The 14,035-nt window shown below is 35.4% G+C and overlaps 1 protein-coding gene across 1 annotated transcript in view; it reads left to right on the top strand.

Annotated features, from left to right (window-relative positions):
• Nucleotides 1–13,906, top strand: part of Thsd7a (thrombospondin type 1 domain containing 7A) — a 427,159-nt gene extending 413,253 nt beyond the window's left edge. The window contains exons 24-28 of the mRNA XM_038319827.1: nt 5,378–5,473; nt 8,565–8,647; nt 8,996–9,206; nt 11,691–11,778; nt 12,713–13,906. Of these exons, the coding sequence (XP_038175755.1) occupies nt 5,378–5,473; nt 8,565–8,647; nt 8,996–9,206; nt 11,691–11,778; nt 12,713–12,797 (563 nt within the window). The 3' untranslated portion in view covers nt 12,798–13,906. The remainder of the gene's footprint in view (nt 1–5,377; nt 5,474–8,564; nt 8,648–8,995; nt 9,207–11,690; nt 11,779–12,712) is intronic.
• Nucleotides 13,907–14,035: the final 129 nt, after the last annotated feature.

The raw sequence follows: 14,035 nt of genomic DNA, 5'->3' as shown, positions 1-14,035 counted from the left end.
GAAATAGAAACAATAAAGAAAACACAAACTGAGGGAATTCTAGAAAGAGAAAATATGGGAAAACAATCAGAAACCACAAATGCAATCATAAACAGCAGAATACAAGAGATGGAAGAGAGAATCTCAAGTGCTGAAGACACAATAGAGGAAATAGACTCATCAGTCAAAGGAAACATTAACAAAAGCTTAACACAAAATATCCAGGAAATATGGGACACCATGAAAAGACCAAACCTAAGAATAATAGGGATAGAAAAAGAGAAAGTCCAACTCAAAAGCACAGAAAATAGATCATAGAATAAAATCATAGAGAAAACTTTCCCAACCTAAAGAAAGATATGCCTATAATGATACAAGAAGTTTACAGAACACCAAATAGAATGGATTAAAAAAAAGTTCCTTGTCACATAATAATCAAAACACTAAACATACAGAATAAAGAAAGAATATTAAGAGCTGCAAAAGAAAAAGGCCAAGTAACATATGAAGGAGGACCTATCAGGAATACAGCTGACTTCTCAATGGAAACAATGAAAGCCAGAAGGTCCTGGTCAGGCGTTATACAGATATTAAGAGACCATAGATGCCAACCCAGACTACTATACCCAGCAAAACTTTCAATCACCATAGGTGGACAAAACAAGATATTCCATGACAGAACCAGTTTCAACCAATAATTAACCACAAACAAAGCCCTATACAAAATCTAGAAGGAAAACTCTAACTCAGGGAAGTTGGCTACATCCACAAAAATACAGACAATAGATGATCTCACTGCAGCAAATTCCAAAGAAGGGGAAAACACACACAATGACATCACGAACAATGAAACCTAAAATAACAGGAACTAGCAATCACTGATCACTAATATCCCTTAATATTAATGAATTCAACTAACCTATAAAAGACATAGGCTAACAGAATATATAATTAAAAAGAATCCATCCTTCTGTTGCGTACAAGAAACGTACCTCAACCTCAAAGATAGACACTGCCTCAGAGTAAAAGGTTGGTAAAAAATTTTCCAATCAAACGGACCTAAGAAACAAGAAGGTGTAGCTATTCTCATATCTAAGAAAATAGACTTCAAGCCAAAATCAATCAAAAGAGACAAAGAAGTGTAGAAGGAATGGCGGGGCTGTGTTTACACCCGAAATAATTACACAGAAACTGTATTCTTTTAAACACTGCCTGGCCCATTAATTTCAGCCTCTTATTGGTTAATTTCTCACATCTTGCTTTAACCCATATTGAGTAATCTGTGTAGCACCATGAGGTGGATAGCTTACCAGGAGAGATCTTAACCTGCGTCCATCTCAGAGAGGAGAAGCATGGCGACTGCATATGGTGACTGACTGAAGCGTCTCCCCACTGCCTGCTACCCAGCATTCTGTTCTCTCTACTCCACCTACCTAATTTTCTGTTCTCTTAAAGGGCCAAGGCAGTATCTTTATTAATAATGAAAGTAACACATAGACACTCCTCCATCAAAGAAGGACATTTCATATTAGTCACAGGAAAAATCCATCAAGAGGAAATCTCAATGCTGAAAACTATGCACCAAATACAAGGGCACCCTCATAGATAAAGGAAATACAACTAAAATTTAAATCTCACATTAGACCCCAGACACTAATAGTGAGAAACTGCAACACCCCACTCTCACCACTGGAAAGGTCTACCAGATAGAAACTTAACAGAGAAATAAGAGAACTAACAGATATTATGACTCAAATGGACTTAACAGACATCTATAGAACATTCTATCCAAACATAAAATAATATACCTTTTTCTCAGCACCTCATGGAACCTTCTCAAAAATGACCACATACTAAGTAACAAAACAAACCTCAATAGATAAAAAAATTACAATAACCCATGTATCTTATGAATCAATATGGCTTAAAATTAGAATTCAAAAGCAATACCAATTTCAGAACCCCACAAACACATGGAAATTAAACAGTGCTCACCTGAATCACCAATGGGTCAAGGAAGAATAAGAAAGAAATTAAAGACTTCCTAAAATTCAATGAAAATGACCACACAACATATCAAAATTTATAGGGAACAATAAAAGCATTGTTTAGAGGAAATTTCATAGCACTACATGCCTACATGAAGATGCAGGAAAAATCCCACACTAGTTAGCTAACAGAACACCTGAAAACTCTAGAACATAAAGAAGCAAACTCACCCAGGAGGGGTAGATGGCAGAAAATAATCAACATAAGAGCTGAAATCAACAAAATAGAAACAAAGAAAATAATACAAAAATTTAATGAGACAAAGAATAGGTTCTTCGAGAAAATCAACAAAATAGACAAGCTAACCAAAAGACAAGGAGAGAGTATCGAAATTAACAAAATCAGAAATGAAAAAAGGGACATACAACAGATATGGAGGACATTCAGAGAATCATCAGGTCATATTTCACAAACCTATACTCCACAAAATTGGAAAATTTAAAAGAATCAACTTTCTGCATAAATATCATTTATCAAAGTTAAATTAAGACCAAATAAGCAAACTACGTAGACCTATAACTGCTAAAGAATAGAAACAGTCATTTAAAGCCTCCTAACCCAAAGAAGCCCAGGACCAGAAGGTTTCAGAACAGAAGATTTTCAAAGAACTCCTCAAATTGTTCCACACAATAGGAACAGAAGGAATATTGCCAAAATCTTTTTACGAGACTACAATTAACCTGATACCCAAACCACACAAAAACATTACTAAGAAAGAGAATTATAGACCAATATCACTCATGAACATTGATGCAAAAATACACAATAAAATACTAACAGAATCCAAGAACACATCAGAAAAATCATCCACCATGGCCAAGTAGCCTTCATCTCAGAGTTGCAGGGAAGTTTAAAAATATGAAAATCTGTCGATGTAATCCACCATTCACAAGCTGAATTTAAAAAACCTCTTGATCATCTCATTAGATGCTGAAAAAGCCTTTGACAAAATACAACATCCCTTCATGATAAGGGTCTTAGAGAAAGCATGGATATTAGAAATATATATATATATATAATAAAGACACTATACAGCAAGCCAACAGCCAATATCAAACTAAATTGAGAGAAACTCAAAGCAATCCCACTGAAATCAGGAACAAGAGGAGGTTGTCAACTCTCTCCATATCTCTCTATTCAATATAGTACTTGAAGTTTTAGCTACAGCAATAAGAAAGCAAAAGGGGATCAAAGGGATAAAATTAGATTAAAAAAGTCAAGATCAAAAACACTGATGACTACTTTTGCAAGAGAGGATATGGAGTAAAGAGACACTCCTCCATTGCTGGTGGAAGCGTAAACTGGTACAGTTGCTTTGGAAATCATTATGGTGATTTCTCAGAAAAGTAGGAAACAACTTTTCTTAAGACCCAGCAACACCATTCTCTGCTATATACCCAAAGGATCCTAAATAATACCACTGCTCAACTATGTTCATAGCAGTATTATTTGTCATAGCCAGAACCTGGAAACAACCTAAATGCCCCTTGACCAAAGAATGGAATAGGAAAATGTGGTGTATTTACACAATGGAGTACTAAACAGCAAAAAAATAATAATAATAATAATAATAATAATAATTATAACATCCTGAAATTTTTGCAGGCAAATAGATGGAAAAAAAAAAACAAAAAAAAAACAAAAAAAAAACATCATATTGAGTGAGGTAACCCAGACCCAGAAAGATAATTATCATATTTATTCGCTTATAAGTGACTTTTCGACATAAAGCAATGAAAATCCAGCCTACAATTTACTACAATTTATAAACTTAGAGACAACAGAAGGGACCCTAGGCGAAACACGTGAATCTACTACAGCTGAAGTAGAAAAAGACAAGATCTCCTGATTAAATTGGGAGCATGGAAATGACGGGTGAGAGTAGATGGGGAAGGGGGAGAAAGGGACGGGAATGGAGAAAAATATATAGCTCAATAAAAACAATTTAAAAAGAAATATGACAAAAAATAAATAGCAAATATGAAAGAAAATATCACCTTATGTTGAAATACTGGAGGAGGAGAACTAAGATGCTGAGAACACTTAGGATGAAAAGTAATGAACTAATGACTTAACTGAAGAAATAGATAGATAGATAGATGATAGATAGATAGATAGATAGATAGAGAGATAGATGATAGATAGATGGATAGATAGATAGATAGATAGATAGATGATAGATAGATAGATGATAGATGGATAGATATAGATGATAGATAGATAGATAGATACATTGATAGATAGATTGATGATAGATAGATAGATAGATAGATAGATGATAGATAGATAGATAGATAGATAGATAGATGATAGATAGATAGATAGATAGATAGATAGATAGATAGATGATAGATGAATAGATAGATATAATGCGTCATATATAATTATGTGTATGTCATATATATGTCATTAAATATATACATATATATGTCAGTATAATCTTACTAAGTTTACCAACCACATAAAATATCTTCAATTTCTAGGACCAAGTAAGCAAAGAAATACAGAAGCTTGAGGTTTGCAATTAATTAATTAAATCCCAGGTCAAAGAAATGAATTGTTAATCTTAAATGGCGGTGAAGTAAAATTAGAAATCAATGGCAAAATAGAAAAAGACATCCTCTTCTACACACACAAGCAAAACCTGAAAGTTTGTGGTTTTTCAAGACAGGGTTTCTCAGTAGCTTTTGGAGTCTGTTCTGGGACTTGCTCTGTAGATAAGGCTGGCCTCAAACTCACAGAGGTCCACCTGTCTCTGCTGGGATTAAAGGTGTGTGCCACCAACATCCAGCAAGAAATTTTATTTTTTAAGAGGAAGTATATATGTAAGAATAAAAACTCCAGAAAAAGAGACCATGAATTTGGGAAGGAGTGGAAAAAAAGGGGAAAAGAGAGATTTCGGATGGAGGAGAGGGATAGTAAATATATTTTAATGATCAAAAAGGTAAATAGTATGTAGCCTATATTAATAAATAAAAATTGAATAAAGCAGAATAAATAGTCAACAGAAATGATAGTGTGTTTTATATGACAAAGGAACAAAATACAGTTATTCTCTGTACTTGTCTCTGTGCTCCTTATTCCAGTGTATAAAAATGGACTAAAACTTTAGGAGTATCCAGGGTCTGGCATGGTAGCAGGATAGAAGATATGTTGGAACATTAGTGGGGACTTAGGTTGACAACTACAGTTTTATCAAACTTGTTTGCAACTTCCAGGCAACCCATTGACATGGTAATCCCAAGCAATAGACTTTCTTTCCCCTTTCAATCGTTCATACATGCGTTGATAACCCTCTCTCATGGTGGTCCAGAGTAATGCAACATCAATGCTTGCTCTGTGCTCGCAGATGGACAGTGTTACGAGTATAAGTGGATGGCGAGCGCTTGGAAGGGCTCCTCTCGCACAGTCTGGTGTCAGAGGTCAGATGGCGTAAACGTAACAGGTAAAACACCAGTATATTGATTTTCTGCATTTATTTATGTAACACATGTGTAGTTGAGTACTGAAGGACACTGAATTGTTAACATGCTGTTGGAATCAAGAAATTTGTGTTGGTTGCTCTCTCTCTCTCTCTCTCTCTCTCTCTCTCTCTCTCTCTCTCTCTCTCTCATTTCTCTCATTTGTTCTTTTTGAGACACGGTTTCTCTGTAGCTTTAGAGCCTGTCCTGGAGGAAACTAGCTCTTGTAGACTAGGCTGGAATTGAACTCACAGAAATCTGCCTGCCTCTACCTCCCAAGTACTGGGAGTAAAGGCGTGTACCACTGCTTCAAGTTCTCTCTTATCTGTCACCTTTAGACATTAGAATATATTTCACTGAAATACTACTTAACACTAATAAATGAAAATAAGTGATTTCCTGATTTTCCCTAGAGATTTTATATATTAACAACTTACTATATAAAAAGAAAATAATAATTATACCTTTCACTATTTCTGCTTGTGTACTTTGAAGATGATACAGGCAAAGGTAGTATACACATATACACAAAATATACCTGAATCATGAAATCTATTATAAAGACATTTTGGTGATTAATAAAAAAGATTCACCAGTAAAATCAAACCCAGGGCATCTGAGAGGGACATTTACTATGTTCCCATCACAAACTATTATTATACTTCCAAAGAAGAAAATCAAAGTAAAGTTTTTGAAAGATATCTCCAATGGACTTCTTTAATATACAAGTTCTTTGTATGACCTCAGTAAAGTCAAGAGCTCATCCAAACACCTATTAAAGGAAAGACTTCAAGCTGAATCTATATGCAAATTTCATAGAAAAAAATCAAGGTCTGAAGCAGAACCTCAACTTCAGGCACATAAACACAAACTTAAAATGTTGTCCCTTAATTGTCATCTTAAAATAATTTAGTTATTAGAGACTTCCATATAAGAGGCAGAAGGATGAGGACTGTCAGCTGCCCAGGACACCCGCTGACTGGGCACTCTTGTTTCAACTCCTCTGCAAGAAAAGCAAAATAGTATGCATCAGGGTGGCTCTGAGTAAGTCCACTGCAATTTATCTTTCATATATACAGTGAGATCAAAGGATTCAGCCAGGATCAATGTGCTTCTTGGAAATCATCAATTTTTATATCGAATTTCAAGGGACCTGGGTTTATTGAAACCTAATTACTTATTTATTCCATATAAAAGCCAGTACAGAATGCCAAACTACATTCTTATGAAGACAGAATTTTTGTGAATAAAAACTCTATCAAGAAGCCTTTGATGATAGCATCTCCCAGTGGGCATATAATATATAGCAGAAAACATTCCCACCAGGAAGCTCTTTGCTGTCTGAACAGTATTATTTGGGAAACGAGAATAATCAACCCAAACTCCATTCTAAGAGAAATGGGTGATAAAAAATCACAGACAGGGAAGGATAGCCATTCCAAACCAAGTGTCCCAGATGCCATTCACTCAGCTCAGGTCCTAGAAGGGAATATACGTCATTCTTTAAGTGATTCCTAAGGCAATTCTATTTGGTGGGTTTTTTCAAATATAGAAGCAAATAATATTTGTTTGCTGTTTCTTCTGACACTATTGTTTCTCTACTGCATCTAAGACTATTTTCCATATCAAAATTAAGTCAAAATTTAAAGATTCATCAGTATAAGTAACATTTAAATTTATTTTTAATAAAAAAGTATGTATACAATTATTTTTCTCTGTTACCAAGAAACCAATGTGGAATTATTTATGATAACCTCTAGATGCATTCTTCTTCCACCATATAGATGATTTTCCTTATGAAAACAGGTGTAAAGTACATTATCTCTGTGGATCAGTTGCTGTAATTTACAGATTGTGACTGTAAGAACGTCATGAGACTGCTTTCCTTTCTCTTTTTGTGTTTAGTAATAGATAGTATGGTCATTAAACTGTGTGTGCCTTACAATGACTAACTGCTTTTGTTGTGATTGTTTTTGTTTTACATTATTATATGCATTTTAATATGAAAGAATTAATTAATAAAGACTTTTTAAAAAAGAATTTATAAGATTAAAGAAAAAACAAAGAATTAATGATGGGAACCTTTGATTGATTGATCCAAAATAATATGAGCTCCATAAATAAAGAAAATCGTTTGTTTAGCTAAAGTTTTGTTCAGCTGAGTAAGTACAATTTGAAACTATGGTTCACACCTATATCACCAATATTGTTTCTTTAGACAACTGTTTTCATATTTAAAGTGCAATAACAGGCAAAGCACAATTTGTATTGTATGTGAGAAGTAAACTAGGACAATTAATTTCATTGGCAAGTTGGAAAATAGCATAAGCAAAAGACTCGCTGGCTACATTGGCCTTCTTTCCAGAAACCACAAGTATCTAGAATTAGCAACAAGAACAGTGATTTATTTTTCTTAAAAACAGATATGCATCCTTAGACTTAACATAGTGAAGGGAACCCTGATGGCTCTTTGGCTTGGAGAGGGAGGGAGTGGGGGGTATGGGTGGAAGGGAGGGGAGGGAAGGAGGAGGAGGAGGGGAGGAGATGGAAATTTTTTATAAAAAAATAAAGAATTAAAAAAAATAAAAAAACAGATATGCATTCTAATAAGCACTTTTGTGTAATGATCAAGTAAATTGAAAAGTTACTTTAAGGGATGTGAAAACTATCATTCTGAGTAGTCAATAAAACTATTTAGTAATAAAATAAAATTAAAATGTTTTGCTTTTCAATTGCTGGACTTGGCTTGAGGAAACAGATTATTTGACCTATTTTTTCTGACTATTATCAGAAATAGGTTATATGAAACTAGTGTTTCAAAAATAGCAGCTACAACATAAGCCTCTTGGCAATGTTTCTCGGATACTTAGAAAGCATAAGCCACAACACTGTCATCTGGGTAGAAAGGTCCCATGTTACTAATGAAAGTGATGGAGGTTAGCCAGCCATTTCACAAGTACAGAGCTTCTTGCAGCTTCCAAAGTGTTCCAGACTTCTAAGACAAATCTAAAACAGTGTATGTGTTTATTACAGCAAGAGGAGTCATTTGTTAAAATATGATTTTCTGTTCTGCAGGGGGCTGCTTGGTGGTGAGCCAGCCTGATGCCGACAGGTCTTGTAACCCACCCTGTAGTCAACCCCACTCATACTGTAGTGAGGTATGTGCACATTCATTAAGATGGACAAGCCTTCTCCAACAACTGTCACCCACTGTCTCTGGTACAGTGCCTCCCCTGCCCCCGGATTGCCATGATTGAAGGCAGAAACCATTCACTTTGAAGCATTTCTTTTTAACTACGTGAACAACTCTCAATGCACTCCTTTTATTTACCTTTAGAATGACTTGGCACAGTACCATGGGTAGGCGGGGTTAAGGTAGCTAAGGCAGATATTGCATGTGGTCAATTCTCTTAAAAAAAGCTTCCTAATGCTCCTTTTCTGAATATGCTTAGTGATAATTTTCTAGATCATGTCCAGTGTGTAGTGTAAACTTCCCTGTTCTGCAGATGAAGGCGTGTCGCTGTGAAGAAGGGTACACCGAAGTCATGTCCTCCAACAGCACCCTCGAGCAATGTACGCTTATCCCAGTGGTAGTGATTCCCACTGTGGAGGACAAAAGAGGCGATGTGAAAACCAGCCGGGCAGTTCACCCAACCCAACCCTCCACTAACCCAACAGGACGGGGCAGGACCTGGTTTCTACAGCCATTTGGGCCAGGTGAAGGACACAAAATTCTTTACTTAGACATTATACCAGTAACAATGCCACAGCATTTTTAACAACCAAGGATTTTCAAATAAATGATTATTTCTTAGCCCATTTACTCATTTTAACATTGCAGTTGTCTTTATGTAATTTTCTTTTCCTTATTGAAAGAAGGACCCATACTGCAAATGTGTAGAATTGAAATTACTTTTTTCATAAAAAAATAATGTTTATATTATTTATCAAAAACCCAGTCCTAAAGTTATAAGTATAATAAATACACATTGAATAAAGCTATGTAATAATGAAAATATTGAGAAAAAATTTGTTTTCACTTACAACAAGGACAAATAAGACTACAAAGACATTTGGAGTTTTCAGTTTAAACATACAGAGTTTGTGGTGTGAACCTTCACAAAGACCATGACAAATGCAGTCCCATGTCACAGGGTGCTCAGATGGTAGTAACATTCCAAACGTTAATGTTTGCCAATTCCTCAGAATCCTTACTAGTGCAAATATACAGAGACAGGGTTAGACCCTTCCCTTCCTGATGGGATGATCACACTTGGACACGGACCAAACCATTGTCATATTACAATATATGCTCTTAGTATATCCAGGAATGGACTTGACCTGCATAGGAACAAGCCTGCAGGCTTGAAAAAAGTGCTATGCTCCACTTTTATACTTTCTCTAACTGGAACAGACAGTACACACTTATCTCCAGGTTCAAAAAGTGCCCTACTAGCCGGGTCTCTGAGTTCGAGGCCAGCCTGGTCTACAAGAGCTAGTTCCAGGATAGGCTCTAGAAACTACAGGGAAACCCTGTCTCGAAAAACCAAAAAAAAAAAAAAAAAAATGTGCCCTACTAGTATTCCATAAGCAACGTGGATTCTCTTTCTCACCTGGAGAACATCCACGCAAAGTCAGACATAATTAACTTTATTATTTCTTTAGAAACATGAGAAATGAAGGAAGAAACTTGTGTAACTAGCATAACTCTATTTATGGTTTGTTAAGTAAGTAAAAGTATTTCCATTATTAGAAAACTAATATTGAATTTTTAAGGTGTTTTAAATATCTGGTTGATTACCTTTATTTATATAATCACTACTTTTATTAGATTCTTAACTGAAAACACAATTGAGTTTTGAAAAGCTGATTTGTCTGTTAAAATGTTAGAAATTCTTCTCTCCAAGATAGGGGAACAAATAACCGCTTAGCAACTTTGACCTTAATTAAGATCAAAGCAAATATCCACAAATGAGAACACTTTGCTCAATTTAAATAAAAGTATTCTTTTCATTTGTTTAATAATTTCCCCAAGATGAACATATCAAAATAGTAAGGAGGCACAAATTCTGAAAAAAATACACCCTTTGATTTTTGAATATTTGTTAAATAATTTTCACAGCAAAGAAACCTAGTAGTAGTCCTTTTGATTTTAAACTCAATTCAAAAAGAAGGAGAGAGAGAAAGAGAGAAAGGAAGAGAAAATAAGCCGGGAATAAAACACTTTTTAAACCTTCAGGTTTAAAAGGAAATGATATTTAGAATATTAGGTGAATTGATTTCCAACAACTGGACCTCTAATAAACAAAATACCTAGCTAAGTAGCATTTGATTTATTTCAAGTATTGGATAAATCTCCATAGAGTCATTTTTATGCACATCTAATTTTCATACTCATATCATATTAAGATTTGAGTGTTGACTGCACACTTGTACGTACCTATTGCCTACAATGTATACAAATGACAACATCAAATTAAGTTAGGCAATATCATCCCTAGCAATGCACATTTGAAGTTTACTCAGAGCCTAACATTTCAAGGACAACAAGCCCAAAAACTCAACTAAAGTTGTGCCTGTCGCAAGTGATTGCAAATATCAAATAGTTAGCAAAGACACATTTAAACATCCTTTGCTTGTTACTCTATGTCATTATTTCCACCAATTCTATTATTGTTACACACAGTGTAAGTATAGATTAGATAAAAGACTGTATTTTCAAAACAAATAAGTTAATATGTTAAGCTTCATCTGGTACAAAACAGTTGAAACCACAACAAATGGTCAAATACCCGCTGGCATCTACTCTAAGTTTTATGAATTTCTCAAGCTGCACTGTTTTTATTTTTTTAATATAATACACCATTCCTGATATAGGTGAAAAAGTCAATGCATAAGTGGGTAGAACAATGCACATAATGAATTTGAGATAAGATTTCATGTAAAATATTTTGGCATGAACTCCGCACCTGAATGTAAACACAATCCGTCGCTTTTCTGCTGTTTCCATTACTAATTCCCCTTGAATACAGTGCTGCCTAACCCCTAGTGGCCGCTTTCCATTAGTGGCACTTGTACTAGGAAAAACTTCAATGTGAGTCTTGAACCCGTGATCATATGTAAATGAACAGGGGTCATATTCAAACCTATCCTATATGTTCCAGACTAATATACACCAATATTAATATCTGTTCTTCTCAGATGGGAGACTGAAGACCTGGGTTTACGGTGTTGCAGCAGGGGCATTTGTGCTGTTCGTCTTTGTCGTCTCCATGATTTATCTAGCTTGGTGAGTGAGTAAATGTTTCTAAATCTAGAATGATAGATAAGATTGTTATTTCAAATAAAACCCTTTCAGTTCCCAGTACCACAGGGACAGGCTAATGTGTGAAATGCATGTGCTGTATTTCCTCCATCCTCATACAACTTCTAAACTAAGAATACAAACTTTAAGATCAGAGAACCTGAACTCTGCCTGCCATGTCTGAGTCATTCAGATTGTGGCAATGAGTCAGGACTGTTCGAGGTCATTTTCTCCCAAGATTTTTCTCATGAATAAATGACATAGAATATTGCATTTTATGAATGTAATATATATTTTATATTGAATTTTCCCTAGAGGAAGATGTTATGATAATTCTTTTTTATTTTTAAAAGAATCTTATTTTATATACCAACCCAGTTCCCTCTGGTCCTCCCACTCCCCCAACCTTTTCCCCACCCCACCCAGCATCCACCCCTCAGAGAGGGTAAGGCCTCCCATGGAAACTCAACAAAGTTTGTCACATCACTTGAGGAAGGACCAAGCCCCCCCCCCTTATCTAAGCTGAGCAAAGCATCCCTCCAAAGGGAATGGTCTCCAAAGAGCCAGTTCATACACTAGGGATAAATACTGGTTCCACTGCCAGTGGCCCCACAAACTTTAATGTATTTTTAAATAAATGTGCATTATTTATAGAAGTTTCTGGACAAACCCAAAGTATACTATATTATCACTTATATTGTTATCAATTAGGAAATTGAATAATCTGGCTTTTACAAACTAGTTATAACATGGCTTCTTGAAACTGTGAAGCTCAGAGATCACAAAGTCATATTCTAAAAGGAAGGGTAGAAAAGAGGCAACTTAGATTATCAAATTTGTTTTGCTTTTTATTTAAACAATAATATTTAACAGAAAATACTGACTTTCCTTCTTCAATTTTTTTCTGAATTTCCTGCAGCAAAAAGCCAAAGAAACCCCAAAGACGACAAAACAACCGCCTCAAACCTTTAACCTTAGCGTATGACGGAGACGCTGACATGTAGCACCGAGTCTTCCTGGAAACAAACAGGCTTGGCCTTTTGCCTTTGCAGTAGCCATCCAGGGGCCACAGTATAAGTATTCAAATGTGTGGATTATAATTAACGTTAACTGTTATGAACACCATCATTAAGGGGGAAAAAAAGAGAAAACTCTACTCCCGCTGGGAATATTCAAGACAAAACCACTGACATACAGAGAGCCAACCTTGAGAATCCTAAGAGATGCAGTGGAATGCATGTTGTGTCTTGAGAGTTTTGTATCATCTTTTCTGAAATCTACCGATTGAAGAAAGAGACACTTAGATCTCTGAAAATCAGTGAGGAAATTGGTCAAGTAGGAAGCCACATGCAAGACTGCTTGCAACACTAACCCACAAAACTTTCTAGCATGAACAGTTCATAATGAAGGCTTTACAGTTCTACACTTAAGCATAACATGTATATTTGATCAAATGAGTTACATTATGATGTCATCTTATATACTTGTTAATAACCAACCTTTAACAGTGAAGACGACGTAAGTCCTATGCTAGAGGGAAAATACATTGAACAATATAGCATCTTCACGGTTGATGGTGGCTTTTATTGGCCTGCATTTCAGAAACAAACTCTTTTAAAAGACTATTCTTGTCTCTCTCCAATGTGTGAATGCTGGACATGTACTAGTATGTTAGAAGACAGAATCCTCAAGTTCGGGATTTTATAGTGGTTATTGTCTAGAAAAGAAATAAGCTTGTATTAATACATTTCTACTTTCCCTAATTTCACACTGGTTGCCTACATCTTTTCTGCTGTATGGAAGGCACATTTCGCACTATATTAGTGCAGCATGATAGGCACTTAACCAGTATTGCCATAGAAACTGCCTCTTTTCACATGGGATAAAGATATCTGTGCCAAGAGTGCTGTGGAGACCTTTGCAAGAGTTTGTACTTTGAAGAGAGTTAGTTCAGTCTTGACGGTAACAGGATTGAATCTGCTATGACACCTGCCGTCCACACTCTTCCTTCTTACTACAGCCATTATGAAATTGACAACACAGGAAGAATTCAAGTGTTGAAATCCCTAACACACCAACCTCCCAAAGGGGGAACCCCCTGGTTGGTTTACAGTTGCTCTTGGAAGGCTGTTTCTGATAAGATTTATATATTTGTTACCTTTGTTTAAAAAAAAAGAAGAAAAGAAAACAAAAGAAAAGAAAAAAGGACTGGTTATCTTCGTAATTTTGAGCAGATGAAGAA

Source organism: Arvicola amphibius, chromosome 2, assembly GCF_903992535.2.
Source record: "Arvicola amphibius chromosome 2, mArvAmp1.2, whole genome shotgun sequence".
Lineage (NCBI taxonomy): Eukaryota > Metazoa > Chordata > Mammalia > Rodentia > Cricetidae > Arvicola > Arvicola amphibius.
This window is presented reverse-complemented; position numbering and strand designations above follow the sequence as displayed.